The sequence below is a fragment of the Pithys albifrons genome, chromosome Z, assembly GCF_047495875.1.
Source record: "Pithys albifrons albifrons isolate INPA30051 chromosome Z, PitAlb_v1, whole genome shotgun sequence".
NCBI classification, from domain to species: Eukaryota; Metazoa; Chordata; class Aves; order Passeriformes; family Thamnophilidae; genus Pithys; species Pithys albifrons.
In genome coordinates this window covers 24,678,378-24,696,386 of record NC_092497.1, presented here as the reverse complement: position 1 = coordinate 24,696,386, position 18,009 = coordinate 24,678,378, and the positions used below count along the sequence as shown (strand labels likewise).

At 44.3% G+C, this 18,009-nt stretch overlaps 1 protein-coding gene across 1 annotated transcript in view; it reads left to right on the top strand.

The window, feature by feature from the left end:
• Window positions 1-5,645, top strand: part of CMYA5 (cardiomyopathy associated 5) — a 52,601-nt gene extending 46,956 nt beyond the window's left edge. The window contains exons 10-13 of the mRNA XM_071580612.1: window positions 2,083-2,216; window positions 2,985-3,084; window positions 4,045-4,221; window positions 5,067-5,645. Coding sequence (XP_071436713.1) covers window positions 2,083-2,216; window positions 2,985-3,084; window positions 4,045-4,221; window positions 5,067-5,319 — 664 coding nt within the window. The 3' untranslated portion in view covers window positions 5,320-5,645. The remainder of the gene's footprint in view (window positions 1-2,082; window positions 2,217-2,984; window positions 3,085-4,044; window positions 4,222-5,066) is intronic.
• The last annotated feature ends 12,364 nt before the right edge of the window (window positions 5,646-18,009 follow it).

Genomic DNA, 18,009 nt, shown 5'->3' with positions numbered 1-18,009 from the left:
AAATTTCTTCAAAGCTTAAGTACCTACTTCTTTCCCCCTTCTTCTGTTTCTACCCTGTTTTTCCTTTCTCCCACTTCTTTCATATTTGCCTCTTTTCTCAGTTCCTATCTTGTATTTTTCTTCTACTCATTTTCCTTTTTAATTTTGTCCTTTATACTCAGATGAGCCCTTTTTGTCTTTCAAGTCTAAAGAGCTCAGGTTTCTCATCAGACAATTCATCAGAGGTTATGCCTCTTTTCTAAAACTTCCAGTAAGAACAGACCAGCCTGCTGGACTCCCAGTGCCTTGCTGAAGTGCTCTTGTGTTTGGGGTTTTAGTGAGTCATGAGGGTGAAGAAAACCATGCAGTTTCTACTGTGTTTGCAAACACTTCTCTACTTCATCAGTTCTAGCATTAATGTAGCACATTCCCCAAAGATAGCTTAGTCCTGTGCTGATCATGCAGGAACCCTGAACACTCTGAAATTCTTCTAAATTGAAAGAGTAGATCACAGGAGCAACCAGAGCTTTTTCTAGATTGTTTCAATCACTTTTGTCAACAACTGTCAGTGTAAAATACGTTACAGACAGATAAGGATAATGCACTGGTCTTTTCCCCAAATACCATCCTCCCAGAAAGAGATCTGTGTGGTGCTAGAAAGAATTTGGTGTGTTAAGAGCCGTGAGATTTTGCCTTGATGTGATAAATGCAGCAGAGGCAGGCATGTGAAAAATCCCGATGGATGAGCACTGACTATTCTCCAGTTTGTACTGCTCTCTAGTGGGATATGTGGGGAAAAACAATCACTCCAAATGAATAGCAACGACCTGATCAGTGAGCTGACTTGCCTACCTTACTTTCTCTGGAGTCATGGAAATTTGTACTGAGAAAGGTAATTTGTTTAGTCCAGCTTCTCACAGAGGCATTGCTTGGGGGAGGCAGACCACCACAGGCTCCACTCTCAAACCTGAGGTGGAAGGGAAAGTGCCTTGAACACTCTCTAAAGGCAGGTCTCCTGTTTGTGAATTTAAATACTTGCCTTGAAGATTCCTAACAGCATTTCTTGGAGGAAATTAGCTTGCTTTATAAATGTTCGTTACCTGCAGGCATACATTGCAGTGTGTATATACTGTCTGGCTTTCTGTTATCATATGAAGCAAACCCGAGGAAAATCAAGATCCAGTGCATGAGAATTTGTTAAACCAATCTTTCATGCTCCTGAGAAAATATAAAATAAAATTGGTATATTTCTAGCCCACCAAAATCCTTTCCCTGGTACTTCAAATCACCTGTGAAGCAGATTGAGTGGGTGCTGACTCTTGCTTTCCAGCAGCAGTATGTGAAGACAGCAGTGGTTTAGGATGTGAGGTCTGGAGCTTTCGAGGCACCACAATGGAAAGACTTAGAGCTGGGCACTGCTAGAAGTCAATTCCCCTGCTGCTGCCTTCTGAAAACTGGCCTGTTGAGTGCACAGCACCATGAGGGGAGACAGGGCCCAGACTTAGCTGTTGAAGGATTTGTGAGCAAGGAGTTCATAATAAGAAGTGAATCACAATTTTATGATGATTCTATGATGTGATACATGATTTCTGTATGACCTCAGATAAGGGTAGCTATTTTTTTGGACTTGCAGCATTTGCCCAGATGGTAAAAACACAAGTGCATTCACTGTCATGCAACTGAACTAATTAAAAGGTGGGGATTTTTTCAAAACTTCTTCATTCTGTGAAGCAGACTTTTCACAGGAGGCAGATGAGGATTTGACTTTGTATTGCTTGAATTTTATGTGATGAGTTATGCTGTCAAACAAACATAAAGAGATCATACTACAAATGATTGCACTGAGTGAGAAGGCAGAGCAGAAACAAGGGCCTGAAAATTTGTCAGAGAAAGTGAGGACAATCCCCGAACTAAAGCACTGAAGCTCCTACATAACTTGGTTGTTTATGAAAACAGTGTTACCTTTCTAGTTTGGAGTTTCTCTGTGATGCCTGATGTTTCAGTAATCAATAATACTGTTTAGGAGACTTAGTTCTTTGCTTACATTAGTCTTTTCTAGTTTGAATAAATGCCTACATTTTCATATATCTTCAAAATTTGTAGATCTTTTGCTGGTATAAAGAAAACTGAACTGAAAGTATCCCTGGAGCCCAATGTGAACTATTTCTTCTACTTAAGGGCTGTCAACCCATCTGGGACAAGTGAACAAAGTGAAGCAGCTCTCATCTCAACTAAAGGTAGATCATCATTTGCAGATGTCAAAACAGTGGGATGGAGGGACAAAGCAGCCAAATATTTTTCTTTAGAAATCATATTTGAAGTTCCTAATATGGGAGTGAGCAGGTTATTGAAATTTTTATCTCAACATCTCAAATTTGTAGAACTTTTTTCTTCTTAAAATCAGCATAATCAGGACTACTTCACTTGAAGTTCATATATTTAGACTGGTGTGACCTCAGAAGCAAAACCATCAAATTCTGTCAGAGATATGAAGTGATTAAATATTTTTCAGGCATCTCAGTTTGCTCAAGTCTGGCAGAGAACATTCAAATGAAAGTTCCAATGACTTTTAAAAAAACCCGCTCACAATTAAAACCTTATGGACTTTGAGTTTCAGTCATAAGGAAGCATGAAAAGCAGTTTTAAAATGTAACAGATGATTCAAACTCTTTAAGATTTCCAGATAAATGCTGTTATGTATGGTTCTTCCAAATCAGCGTCAAAATTTGAATTTGTTATTTTGAAAGAACAGTTGATTGAAAAGTATTCAACCTTTTTAAATACTAAAGACTTCTTTATCTCCTAGCTGTGTTTCTGAATATTAGACTGCCATCCCAATTGGGCACAGCTTGGAAGACTCTTTGCATATGTATCTAATTTTCTGTCACTCCTACCTACCAGCAGACACAACCGTGTCCAGCTAAGATGGCAGTTATTGTAGCTTAACATTTTGATTTGCCTCATGCTAATGTAGCCTCTCAGATTTGGTGTTTCTTTGTCACCAGGAACTCGATTTCGCCTACTGAATGACACAGCCCATCCTGCTTTACAAATCTCCTCCAATGCAACAGTGATCCACCTTCCTGAGAAAACCAGACTCACTGGGTGAGTAGCAGCATGATAAGCATGACCACCCGGTGGGGTTCAGGACGGATCCCTCACTTTAATTTTTGCCTATAGGCAGCTTTCACATGATACTAATTGTGTAGAAGATTTGAATCATTTGGGCCATGCAGCCCCTGGACTTTGTGCAATTTACCCCACTTTCAAGCACTGCTACATCTCAATATTGATGAAGCTGCTGGAAGGAGTTCACTGCCACACTAGGGAATGTCCAGGAAGTCAGAGGGAGTAGTGCCTCTAGGACTGCTTCATTTTCTTCAGCCCATGGTTGCTGCTTAATCCATCAGAGCACTTCAGTCTCAAAGCAATGTTTTGCTGCCCTGAGAAGGTCAGATTTGTGGGCTTATTTTTTAATATATTGTGGATAGAAGTAATCCATCTTCCATACTTTGCTCCTCTCCTGAGGGCATCATTGGTAATGTTTTCCAAAGTCTTTGTGGCTTTGGAGAACTAGGAAGTACTCCAGGGATATGTTTAGCATGGTTGTACCAGCCTAGCTGTATACATTGTGAACATGGGAGATGTTTTGACATACTGCTATCAGTCCCGTCACAAGCACAGGTCCACCTATGTAAGTTGTGCCATACTGATATAGCTTCTTAAAAGGTGATGAGGATTTACTGGTTTAAGCACACTTTTTTACTGTTACAACTGAATTTACACAAGATGCTTGTCACTATGACTGCTGGAAACAGCTATGTTTTCTAGTTTGAACAAGCCTTCAAAATCTGACAAATTTTTAATGAGTCCATCTGAATGCAAAGATGAAAAGGCTCTCAGTCACAACATTTAAATCCTTAAGAAAACCAGCAGTTAGAACAACAGAGTGCAATTCATTAGTAATTTTAGATGATGCTTCATGATGATGTGACTGAAAGAAATATTACAATATGGTTTGTCTACCACCATGCTCACTTCACTGTATGCCTCTTTCACAAGCAGGTTTCCTTCAGTCCTGGGTGAACTGCTGCCTGCTCAAGGATGTCATTACTGGGAAATTATTGTCTCTGCCTGCAGAAGGTACAGGATTGGGATTTGCTATGAGACAATAACACAGACCAGTGTGCTGGGACTGAGTGATACCTCCTGGTGCCTGAAGTGCTGTCCTACACAAACCAGGTAAAGAAGAGTTGGTCTAGCTGCTTGGGAAGTTACTTGTCCTTCATGAAAATAAAGCTGGCCAGCTTCAAGAACCATAAGAGCAGAAAGGATTCTTTTCCTTTTTTTGTGCAAATTTGAATAATTAGAAAAGGATAACTACAAAAGATCTTTAGACTTCCTCTTGGTTAAAAAAATCTTACAAAGTAGTTTAAAAAATAAAATTAATTTCAGACAGAGATTTTACCACCCTTCACCCAACCAGTGAATAAAACTTAAAGAACTAGTTTGCTGCTGTTTTGTCATTGCAGGCTCATATCCTGAAGTTCTTCACTAAGCCCAAGAAAGTGTATTTCCATAAATGCAGCCTTTTTAGAATCTTTTTCCTTCTATGAGAGATGTTAAGTCTCAACAGGGAGTGCTTTCTCCTGCCTTGTCCTTCACAGAGATAGGCACTCACCCGCTGCTGAGTCAGGACTGCAGGATGCTGGGATAGTCTGTGGCAGCAGGCCAGTGCCAGGCTGCTTGGTGGTTTGTAAGGCACCACCCTACTAATGGTGTAAAGGTGATCTTGATCTAAACAAGTGTGCTTTTTTCAGTGTGAAATCATATAGATGTATGAAGATAACATAGCTAAATGAAACATCCAAGATGCTTTTATTCTGAGTCCAAAGATGCCAAATGAAAAGGCTCACCACAATGCCAGGCAGGGCTTTCAAGTGATGCCACATTTGCTTTGCCTACATACCGAGCAAAATACTGTTGCCATGTGACAATCTGTTAATAGATTGGAATTAAGCCACAGGTTATTTCTGGTAAATTGTCATGTGGAGGCTCACTGTGTTCTGGTTTCCATTTTCCTGCAGCTTTCTTTACAGATTTCTTCACACCGGTGTGATGAGCGATATCCATGTGACAGAACACCTGGCCAGGATTGGCATCCTTTTGGATTACAGTAGTGGCAGACTGCTGTTCTTCAATGCAGAGAAAGGACTGGTGCTGTTCTCCATCAGGCACAAATTCACCAATGCTGCTCACCCAGCCTTTGCCTTGGAAAAGGCAGGAGTGCTTACCCTGTGCACAGGAATGGAGCTGCCAGAGTTTGTGAAGCACAGCTAACCTCCTGCTTCACATTTTTCGGAAAACTGACCATTACAGCATCAGGGGATAGAGAGGGAAAGAGGGGTGCCACGATGGGATATCTAGTCTTCACTCATGAATCCTACATGCACAGCTCTCCCTCACATCATCAGTAATTGTATCTAGTTGGTGCTCAGACATGTAACCACCCTGAGCCTGGAAAGAAAGTCGACTCCTTAAGATGGAGCATGCACCTAGTGATATACACAGCAGTACTTCTAAGGGGATAAAGAAATTTTGTTAGATATGATAGTGCTAGCTGTCTTTTTAAAGTTAATTATGAACCTGTGTATGAAATAAATGCATTTCTCACTGCAGTACATGAAGTCATATTTTCATCATTTGCCAGGACAGTCAGAGTCCAAATCCAAGGTGATGTTTTTGAAAATGTTTAAAAATTTCAACAACTGAAACATTCTGCAGGTTAATATATCTTGTGCTATTGTCTGCCAACTCTTTAAATGCACAAATTAATAGAACTTGGAGAATTAGAAATCTGCATGGTTACAGAATGAGTGCGGCCCAAGCTAGTCTTTGTGCCAGCCATGTAAAGTTTGAGTATGGCACACCTACCTACCCTTCTCATAGCAGACTAACTTCTACCTGACTCAGTCAATATCTGTGCCTGTGAAACACATGTATCAGGAAACTGGTAGTAGTGGTAAAAGTCTTCCCTTAAGTTTTTCATTTGCAATTTATTGGATAAGTTGTTTTGATGGTGAAAGGAATGTTACTACTCAGGTCCTTGTGGATCACCATTTTTCCGTCAGTGCTTTTTACCTTTGCTCTTACAAATGTGATGCTCCTGATTTCAGGCTTGTGTATGTTTTCCTACATCTGCCCTGCTCTGTTCTGTTACATGCATTAGCAGCTGCATCCTGACAGTGATGTGCAATGTTTCAGGACCATCAAAACAGGCAGGCTAGAATTGGTTGATATCAGCAAAGGAGTAGGATGCTGATTTTGCCTGTTGTTTTTTTCCAAACCATTTCTCTAAGCCCTTCACACATCATTTTTATGGCTGTCTTCTGCCTGTCCTGAGGGCTGAAGGCACAAATGCCAGTGGTGCTGAACTCCAGTGAGTGCTGGGGGGAAATTAATCTTAAACAGGCAGGCAATGGTTTTCTTGCTGTGCCTGCTCTGGAGATTTCTGCCTCAGGGGACTCTGGTGCCAGACTCATTTCTGAGCTCAGTTGAAGAGCTGTACTCCCCAAAGTAAAACAGATTTCAAGAGTCTAACAGAGAGAGTATGCATCTGAAAAAAAAGGAGTTAAATGAGTTACAATGAAGTTTCTGCTTTTTATGCTCAGAGAAGGTGCCTGCTGCTGCTGGTTTATGTATGATTTAACACCAAGGCATGTGCTTGCTGCTCCAGCATGCTGTTGGCTTGGTGTCCCAGGGGAGACACAGTCCACACTGTTATAGCCTGAGCCTGGTTAAGGCAACATGGAGAAGATCCTGTGACCATTTATTTCAAGCCAGACCTAGTTCTTGTTGGCATTTCAACTAGAGAGCCCCAGTTCTGAGTCCCTGCTGGGGAGAGAGAGGAATGGAAAAGCAAGATTATGCCCTGTTAGCTCAAGTGAGTGTTTTGTAGAGGTGTGGAGGATGATGAGAAAAGGTTCAGGATTAACTGAGGAAGAAAGAAAGAGTATTGGGAGTAGCATTACTATGGAGGCTGAGGAGGAGGAGGCAACAGAAGGTAGGTTGTAAACTCACACAGAGCAGATGGTGTCAATCTAAGAGGCAGGTAAGTGGTGTCAGCAGAGTGTGTTCCTCAGACTCCTTTAGCCAGTGCAATCACTGAAGATTTGGCTATCTCCAGATCTTGATGTGATACTTAGAAATAAACCTGAAGTGTGCCAGTGCTGGGATGATTTTACCTGTGCCCTCCTTTTCCTGGTCACTGCCATCCCAAAACTGGGATTGCTTCATGGACATCAACATGATATATTGACAAGGGGAGAGACAATGGTAAAAGCAGAACAAAATTACATAAAATTATTTTAATTTTTTTTCAATGATGGCAGAAAGCTATTGTGTATTAGTAATTAGTGGATTGAAAACAAAAAGTGAAAGATTTGTCTATTGCCACACATTATTACTCAGGTGGTGCTGCAGTATTTGAGCTTGGCAAAATGTTTATATGGAAGGCACCTCATTCTTAGGTTAATTTCAAAAGATGGCCTGTTTACTTGTTAATTTAATATCATTCAGTTTTAGATTGGGCAGTAGCAAAATGTGTATTTACTGTTCATGCAAGAGCTGGATAAGTTATTTTAAATGGAAAATGCCACTCAAAGAGCTTAAACAGTACTAATTTGAATGTCTAAATCTAGTCTGCATGAAACTATGCCAGATGAAGAAATGCCTAGAAAGAATATCCTGTTTAGAGATATGGAACAAAGTGCACATTAAACAAGAACTGCATACAAGTTAAGATTCAGTATAGGGAGAAATTTCATATTAGTGAAGAAAGCAGACCCTGAAAGGCACAGCTGAGCTGCCAAGACTTATAGTAAATGGTGCAAACTTTCCTGCCCTTGGAAAGCTTAGAGGTACATCTGCTATAATCTTTTACTTGTCGAATGGGCATGAAATTCAGGAACTCACTTTCCAGAAGGTGATTGTCTTCAAACACAAATGCACAGTGTAGTCTGTATGACTTTGCATTCAGATGAACTGAGATTTTGAGGTTCTTTGCATCCGTTTTTTTCTGACCATTGTAACTGGTAACTATACACTAGAAGAAAAAGACAAAAACCTTCCAGTCATTGTATTTTTGTTGTGTTTGATTAATTCACCATTTAGAAATACCTCAAAACCAGCAGAAGATGTCACTTACCTTAGCTGACAGGAACTAAGACTTCATGCAAATATTGACAGGGTTGTGTGGCATGTGTACAAAGTCTAGTCATCATTCCATGCTTACAGCATGTTTGAAAAGTTACAGAAAGATCTGCAAGAGTTCACCAGTAATGTGGAGTTTATTTTCTTTCTGAAAGTAAGAAGCTGATGCCTAGCAATGTAAGTATTGTTAATAAATAATCAGACTGATCTGAAACATACTGCATTAAAAGGAACAATTTCCTCTCACTTCAGCAGGTTTAAGATTGTAAACCCTTGTGCACTGAAACAAGAACAAAGGCTTGACTGTAGAAAAAAAGAAGCATTAATTGCTACTGTCAAAATAGTGCTGAACTGAAATATTGCTAGTATCAGTGGTATTGATCCACAAACCTTGCTTAGGTCCCTCTGCTCAAGAGAAGGTGAATGCTTCTGTGTGACATCAGGCAGGGAAATTTGGCAATGCATCTGCAAACTGCAGCACATGGGGGGTGTCTGTGGATGCAGGAACAACTCTATTCTTGACCTAGCTGTTCTTTCAGTACAATTTGTACTGAAAATGGTCAAGCGATGCCTTATTTTAGAAACAGGTACATTAACCATCCCTGACACCACCATTGTTGAAAACTCTGTGCATGTTATCACTAAGTCTGACAGACACTCAATAAAGTACAGTACCAATAAGTTGTTGCTAAATCTGTTATGGCTGGCATATTTTCTGTGATATACATGTGAAATGTTATTTCTATTAGCATTGCAGGAGTTTGAATAGGTATGTAAAGATGGATTTAAGAGTAATGAAAAATCAGGATCTTTTGAATCATGCTCATTTCAGACTAACAAGCAGAACCTCTGGCATGTTGAGGTTTAAATTTGATTTGAAAAATCGCGTTCTGTAATGTAATCACAATAGTATTACTATCATTTTGCTGTTGGATTTACTAGCTATGGAGAATCCCAGTATGCTCAGATAGTCACAGAACCACCAAGGAAGTGAGAGCAACTTCCAGCAGTGTGCTGTGAAGAGATACTTAACTAGTAAAGCACCTACATTTTCACTGTTAAGCTTATCCAATTTTATACCAGAGTACAAAGTAGCATTTTCTGACCAGAGACCACCTGGCAGGGTGGTCAGCACAGTTCCTGCAGGAGCACAGTCTGGAAGGAAATAGAACAGATGCCTGCCCCAGACCACATAAGAATCATCTCATTTCAACCTCCCTGCCATGGGCAGGCCACTTTTCGCTAGACTGTGTTGCTCAAAGCCCCATCCAGCCTGACTTGTAACACTTACAGGGAAGTTGTTAAACTTCTTGAGATTTGCACAGCCTACTCCAGTGCTTCCCCTTCAACGTGAAGTATTTTTCCTAATATCTAATCTAAACCTGCCCTTTTTCAGTTTGAAGCCATTCCCTCTTGTCCTATCACTACACATCCTTGTGAAAAGTCCCTCTCCAGTTCTCTCGTAGACCCCCTTCAGGTGTTATAAGGTCTCCCTCATAGCCTTCTCTTCTCAGGCTGAACAATCCCAATTCTCTCAGCTTTTCCTCAGAGGAGAGGAGCTCCAGCCCTCTGATCATCTCTGTGGCCCTCCTCTAGACTTGTTCCAACAAGTCTATGTCCCTCATAAGAAAGGGCCCCAGAGCTGAATGTAGTACACCAGGTGGGATCTCATGAGAGCACAAGGGCAGAACAACCTCTCTCTGCCGGCTGCCCAAGCTTCTTTTGAGGCAGCTTGGGATTGTGATTGACTTTTTGGACACACATTGTCAGGTCTTCTTGAGCTTCTTATTCATCGACACACCCAAGTCTTTCTCTTTGGGACTGTTCTGAATCCATTCTGCACCCAGCCTGCAGTTGTACTTGAAGTTGCCCCAAACTTGCAGAACCTTGCACTTGGCTTTGTTAAACTTCATGAGATTTGCACAGGCTCAGCTCTCAAACTTTTTCAAGTCCCTCAGGATGACATCCCCTCTCTCCAGTGTGTCAAAGGCACCACATAGCTTGGTGTTTGCAACAAACCTGTCATTGGCAAAATTGCAAGTGAATTTCCTCTCTGGAAATTTTCTGTGCAGAAACAATACCTTCCTTTTTATGACTTTTATTACAGACTGTCCTAGTTCAGCAGGAGGGACCAGCTAACCCTGTGTGGGGGTGATCAAAGCTGTGTATTCTACCCCCTCTATTCATTCCCCAAGGTCAATGGGCCATTAGCAGCAGCTGCCCAGGGAGCCATTATCACCTTCACACCCAGCCTGAGGGGGGCGGAGCTGCTAATGGGCCATCAACAGTTCGACACCCCCCTGGCTCCCAGAGTTAATCACCCATTGTGTGAGTCCCCGCCCAGGGGGAGGGACTGAGTGCTCCCTGAGGGTACATAAGTGGTGGGTAAGAAGACCTCGGGAACTTCTCGTCGGATCCAGAGCAGCAGCAGGACCTCAACAGGAGGAGATCCCCGCTCGCGCCCAGACCACAGCCCTCACCTGCACCAACAGGTTTTTCTTTTCCTTTTGCTCTGGACTTGGGGGAACCACAGGGGTCTCAGCACAAGGGCAAACAAACCCCCTTGGGTTTGTGCCCCAGGACACTGGGTTATACTGCTGGGGTTTTGTGAGTCGAAAGCAATTTCCCTTGTATGTCAGTGTTGTTATTGTAATATTATTATTAAATTTTAGCTCTGACTTATAATCTCTCTCGTGGTGAGTTCATTTCCCCTGCTGGTTCACCTTTAAACCAGCACATTTTTGGCGCCCAACGTGGGGCACGAGAGAGAAGTCAGAATTACAATTTCATTTTGTGTATTTGGATACAGCAACTCCCTGACTACCATGTTGCTTGATGTATTCATGTGGATGGTGTATCTGGGCCTGTTCATATTTCAACACATGGGGAACCATGTGCCTATTTTGATGCTCTCTTTGATACCAGGGAGAAGGATCAAAATTGCTTTATTAATATACTATGTTTATGTTGTCATAACATCAGAAGCAATGAATTTCATTGTGAATGTATATTCAGTCTGGTGTGCCTGTCCTGGTTTGGGTTGTTACCTCTGGGGTCTCATTAAAAATAGCACCCAGACTGTGGGGAAAACAGGCGGAGATGGTTACTTCCACCTTTTCACCTCTGCTACAACAATCATTGAAAATATTGAGCTTCCTTTTGATTTTAGGGACAGCATAATCTTACTGTTAGTGCTGTTAGTGTTGCTTTGTCTCCTCTGTACTGTATACCCCATGTTTAGGGTCAGAACTGGGCTTTCTAAGGAGACTTGCTGGAGGCCTGCCCTGGGAGTGGATGATGTTGAGTGGCACGGGAAGTGGGAAGATATGGGCCAGTATTTGGAGACCTTCTCTCCTCAAATGATCTGGAAATTCACCCCAGAACAATGCAGGACCCTGCCAAAATGCTAAGCTATGTGAAAGGAAGATGCTCTGGTAGTCCCAGAGATGTGCAGCTCACAGCAACCTGCTGGGCCCTGGCCACTGCCTACCGCACACTGCTTGGTGTGGTACAGCATCATCTGGAGGAGGAGAAAAGGAGCAAATCCACAGGCACCATGTCCACCCAAACCACGGCTGAGCCAGAGAGGAAGAGAGATACATCAACCAGCAGCATGTCCACCCAAACCATGGCTGAGTCAGAGAGAAGAGACACATCAACCAGCACCATGCCCACACAAACCACAGCTGAGCCAGAGAGAAAGGGAAACAAATCAACCAGCACCATGTCCACACAAACCATGGAGGAGCCAGAAGGACAACAGAAACCGATAGCAGTTGCCCCTCTACAGAAAAGAAAATCAAAGACCAAATCAGTTCGTATAGCGCATGACGAGGAAGAGTCAGGACCTTCATCTCAAGCAGAAGAAATGGAGCCAGAAATAATCACCCGGTCCCTATCCCTGGGAGAGCTGCGTGAGCTCCGGAGAGAGTTCACACGACAGGCAAATGAGTCCATCTTGACCTGGCTACTTTGAATCTGGGATGCTGCAGCCAATGATACAATTCTAGATGGGAGTGAGGCAAGGCAGCTGGGATCCCTTTCTCGAGATGTTGTCATTGATCAGGGCATTGGAAAGAGACAGGAAACTCTCAGCCTCTGGCGGCGACTGTTGTCAAGCGTGAGGGAGAGATATCTTTGTAAGGAGGACCTCCACGTACAGCAAGGACAGTGGAACACGATGGAACAAGGTATCTGGTGCTTAAGGGAATTAGCCGTACTGGAGATAATCTTTTCAGAGGATGAGAGATTCCCTAAAAGTCCAGATGGTGTCCAGTGCACATCCCAGATGTGGTTAAAATTTGCACGACTTGGGCCAGAAATGTATTCTCGCTACCTTGCAACATTGCAGTGGAGAGAGGGAGAAGACAAGGTGGGTGCACTGGTCAGCAAACTCAGGATTTATGAAGACACTGTCACTGCTCCATTACGAGCCCACGTCTCAGCTATGGAAACAAAACTGGCTGAACTGGAAGAGAAGATTAAGGGAGGACTCTTCCATATCTCTCCAGAACAAACGAGAGTCTCTGCCATCAGAAGCAGGCGTCTTCCAGCTAAGGAGAAAGGGTACACTCCACGTGGCAATCTGTGGTTTTACCTCCATGAGCATGGAGAAGATATGAGGAAGTGGGATGGGAAACCCACCTCTTCCTTAGCAGCTCGGGTATGTGAATAGCAAAGAGGCACAACTAACACAGGGAATTCTTCAAGGTTGAAGGCTGCTCCGGTCTCTCGTGGGCAAGGCTCCAGACAGTATAGGAATGATGATGTTATGCCCGATCCTCTTGAAGGAACCTCCCGGTCATATTCACAGGGAGAGCGCAGTGAGTACCATGACCAGAACTAGGGGGGCCCTGCCTCTAGCCAGGTAGAGGAGAGGGACAATCGGGTTTATTGGACTGTGTGGATTCGGTGGCCTGGCTCATCAGACCCACAGAAATACAAAGCTTTAGTGGACACTGGTGCACAATGCACGTTGATGCCATCAGGATACGTTGGGGCAGAATCCATCTCTATTTCTGGGATGACAGGGGGATCCCAACAGCTGACTGTACTGGAAGCTGAAGTCAGCTTGACTGGGAAGGAATGGCATAGACACCCCATTGTGACTGGTCTAGAAGCCCCATGTATCCTTGGCATAGACTACCTGAGGAATGGATATTTCAAAGACCCAAAGGGACTGCGTTGGGCCTTTGGCATAGCTGCTGTGGAGACAGAGGAAATCAGACAGCTGAGCACCTTGCCTGGCCTCTCAGAGGACCCTTCTGCTGTGGGACTGCTGAAAGTTGAAGAACAATTGGTACCGCTGGCCACAGCCACAGTGCACCGTCGGCAATACCGCACCGACCGAGACTCTGTGACCCCCATACACAAGATGATTTGTGAGCTGGAGAGCCAAGGGGTGGTCAGCAAGACTCACTCACCCTTTAATAGCCCCATATGGCCAGTACGAAAGTCCAGTGGAGAGTGGAGGCTGACGGTGGATTACCGTGGTCTCAATGAGGTCACACCCCCCCTGAGTGCCGCTGCGCCGGACATGCTGGAGCTTCAGTATGAGCTGGAGTCCAAGGCAGCCAAGTGGTATGCCACCATCGACATTGCCAATGCCTTTTTCTCCATTCCGTTGGCAGCAGAGTGCAGGCCGCAGTTCGCTTTCACCTGGAAGGGGGTGCAGTACACCTGGAATCGACTGCCCCAGGGGTGGAAACACAGTCCCACCATTTGCCATGGACTGATCCAGACTGCATTGGAAAAGGGTGAGGCTCCAGAACATCTACAGTACATCGATGATATCATTGTATGGGGGAACACAGCAGGGGAAGTTTTTGAGAAAGGAAAGAAGATAATCCAGATTCTCCTAAGAGCTGGTTTTGCCATTAAACAAAGTAAGGTCAAGGGACCTGCTCAGGAAATTCAGTTCCTAGGAGTGAAGTGGCAAGACCGGCGTCGCCAGATTCCAACAGAGGTGATCAACAAAATAGCAGCTATGTCCCCACCGACCAGCAAGAAGGAAACTCAGGCTTTCCTAGGCGCCGTGGGCTTTTGGAGGATGCATATCCCTGAGTACAGTCAGATTGTAAGCCCTCTCTACCTTGTGACACGGAAGAAAAATGATTTCCAGTGGGGCCCTGAACAACAACAAGCCTTTGAGCAGATTAAACAGGAGATTACCCATGCAGTAGCCCTTGGGCCAGTCAGGACAGGACAGGATGTGAAGAATGTGCTCTACACTGCAGCCGGGGAGAATGGCCCATCCTGGAGCCTCTGGCAGAAAGTACCTGGGGAGACTCGAGGACGACCGCTGGGATTTTGGAGTCGGGGATATAAAGGACCTGAGGCCAGCTACACCCCAACTGAGAAAGAGATCCTGGCAGCTTATGAAGGAGTTCGAGCTGCCTCAGAAGTGATTGGCACTGAGGCACAGCTCATCCTGGCACCCCGACTACCAGTGTTGGGCTGGATGTCCAAAGGAAAAGCTCCTTCTACCCATCACGCCACTGATGCCACATGGAGTAAGTGGATCGCTCTGATCATGCAGCGAACCTGGATAGGGAATCCTAATCGCCCTGGGATTTTGGAAATCATCACCAACTGGCCGGAAGGTGAGAGTTTCGGATTGTCCTCTGAAGAAGAAGAGGAGCAGGTGACACGAGCTGAGGAGGCCCCACCATATAACCAGCTACCAGAAGAGGAGAAGCGATATGCTCTCTTCACAGATGGCTCTTGCCGCATTGTAGGGACAAGCCGGAAATGGAAAGCAGCTGTATGGAGTCCTACACGTCGAGTTGCAGAAGGGACTGAAGGACAAGGTGGATCAAGTCAGGTTGCAGAGCTGAAAGCTGTTCAGCTGGCTTTGGATATCGCTGAACGAGAGAAGTGGCCAAGACTCTACCTTTACACTGACTCGTGGATGGTGGCCAATGCTCTGTGGGGATGGCTGGAGCACTGGAGAAAGGCCGGCTGGCAGCGCAAAGGGAAACCCATCTGGGCGGCTGAGATGTGGCAGGACATTGCTGCCCGGGTAGAGAAGCTGAGTGTGAAGGTCCGTCACGTAGATGCTCATGTACCCAAGAGCCAGGCTAATGAGGAGCATCGTAACAACGAGCAGGTGGATCGAGCTGCCAAGATTGAAGTCTCTCAGGTAGATCTGGATTGGCAGCATAAAGGTGAATTGTTTCTAGCTCGATGGGCCCATGATGCCTCTGGTCATCAGGGCAGAGATGCGACATACAGATGGGCTCGTGACCGAGGGGTGGATCTAACCATGGACAGTGTCTCACAGGTTATCCATGACTGTGACACATGTGCTGCCACCAAGCAGGCCAAGCGGGTGAAGCCTCTATGGTATGGTGGACAGTGGTCGAAATACAGGTATGGGGAAGCCTGGCAAGTTGACTACATCACACTTCCCCAAACACGCCAAGGCAAGCGCTACGTGCTGACCATGGTAGAGGCAACCACTGGATGGCTGGAGACATACCCCGTATCTCACGCCACTGCCCGGGCCTTGAGAAACAAGTCCTGTGGAGACATGGCACCCCAGAGAGAATAGAGTCTGACAACGGCACCCACTTCAAGAACAGCCTCATAGACACCTGGGCCAGAGAGCACGGCATTGAGTGGGTGTATCATATCCCCTACCATGCTCCAGCTGCCGGGAAAGTTGAGCGATGTAATGGACTGCTGAAAACAACCTTGAAGGCGTTGGGTGGGGGAACTTTCAAACACTGGGAGCTGCATTTGGCAAAGGCCACCTGGTTGGTCAACACCTGGGGCTCCATCAATCGAGCTGGCCCTGCCCAATCAGAACTCTTGAATACTGTAGATGGAGATAAAGTCCTGTGGTCCATATGAGAGGTATGTTAGGAAAGACTGTTTGGGTTAGTCCCACCTCAAACAAAGGCAAACCCATCCGAGGGATTGTCTTTGCTCAAGGACCTGGTTGCACTTGGTGGGTAATGCAAAAAGATGGAGAAACACGTTGTGTACCACAAGGGGACCTAATTTTGAGAGAGAAGAGTTTGTAATGTTTCATTGTATATATGTATATATATATGTATAGGTAAAAAGGGGGATTAATTTGGGAATGACTAGATGGAGTAGAATAAGGGGTGGATAATGTCCTAGTTCAGCTGGAGGGACCAGCTAACCCTGTGTGGGGGTGATCAAAACTGTGTATTCTACCCCCTCTATCATTCCCCAAGGTCAATGGGCCATTAGCAGCAGCTGCCCAGGGAGCCATTATCACCTTCACACCCAGCCTGAGGGGGGCGGAGCTGCTAATGGGCCATCAACAGTTCGACACCCCCCTGGCTCCCAGAGTTAATCACCCATTGTGTGAGTCCCCGCCCAGGGGGAGGGACTGAGTGCTCCCTGAGGGTACATAAGTGGTGGGTAAGAAGACCTCGGGAACTTCTCGTCGGATCCAGAGCAGCAGCAGGACCTTGACAGGAGGAGATCCCCGCTCGCGCCCAGACCACAGCCCTCACCTGCACCAACAGGTTTTTCTTTTCCTTTTGCTCTGGACTTGGGGGAGCCACAGGGGTCTCAGCACAAGGGCAAACAAACCCCCTTGGGTTTGTGCCCAGGACACTGGGTTATACTGCTGGGGTTTTGTGAGTCGAAAGCAATTTCCCTTTTGTGTCAGTGTTGTTATTGTAATATTATTATTAAATTTTAGCTCTGACTTATAATCTCTCGTGGTGAGTTCATTTCCCCTGCTGGTTCACCTTTAAACCAGCACACAGACACACTACATTTCTAGTACACGCTCTTCTCAGCTTTGAAGAAGCAATGTTGCAAGTAGAGAAATAAGTCATCTATAGCACTGTTAATGCAGTGGTTAGCAGAATTTCATCTTGCCAGACTCTTATCACACCACTAATGAGGGAAGGATGGAGACCTGGACCCCAGCCACAATAGGTACAGGAGAGAACTAGCTCCTGATGAACAAGCAAGAAGCCAGTGTGACTTTTAATACTGGGGCTGGCAAAAGGAGCCATTTGTCTGAGAATCACTTCACCTAGCCCAGCCTTCTGAGGTCATAAAAGTCTGCCTTATGCCCTTTCACAAGCCCTGCTCAGAGAGGATAGTGCATATGTAATCCCCCGCCCTTATTTTCATATTCACCATGAAGCAAACTACATTTTGAAGTAAAATTTACAGAGATTTCCCCTAATTCTTTACTGGGTTTTAGATATGTATTTGTCTGGTTCTTACTATCTCTTTTTTTAAAAGAAAGAAAGAAAGAAAGAAAGAAAGAAAGAAAGAAAGAAAGAAAGAAAGAAAGAAAGAAAGAAAGAAAGAAAGAAAGAAAGAAAGAAAGAAAGAAAGAAAGAAAGAAAGAAAGAAAGAAAGAAAGAAAGAAAGAAAGAAAGAAAGAAAGAAAGAAAGAAAGAAAGAAAGAAAGAAAGAAAGAAAGAAAGAAAGAAAGAAAGAAAGAAAGAAAGAAAGAAAGAAAAGAAAATATACCCTTGTAGAAAAAAGCACAGTCTTCAGGGGAAAAAAAGAATTAAAAAAATTAGCTAGTAGAGATCATCTCTGAATACTTTATAACAAGAGAGGGAGCTTTGCACCTGTTCCAGCAGCATCCACTGGTGTTGGTGTCCCACACTGGCTACCAGTATAATTCTTTTTACCTATGAAGGATTTTTTTCTGAAACAAATATTAATAGGAGTATTTTGAGCAAGATGTGCAACTGGCAGTGTAAATAACTATTAAGAGACTGCTAGTGCCTAAGAAGTTATCTGTGTCTCAATTTAATGTAGTGAGTGCTTTTCTTTCAAAGTCAAGAACGTGTAAGTAAAGAGCTTTCCATG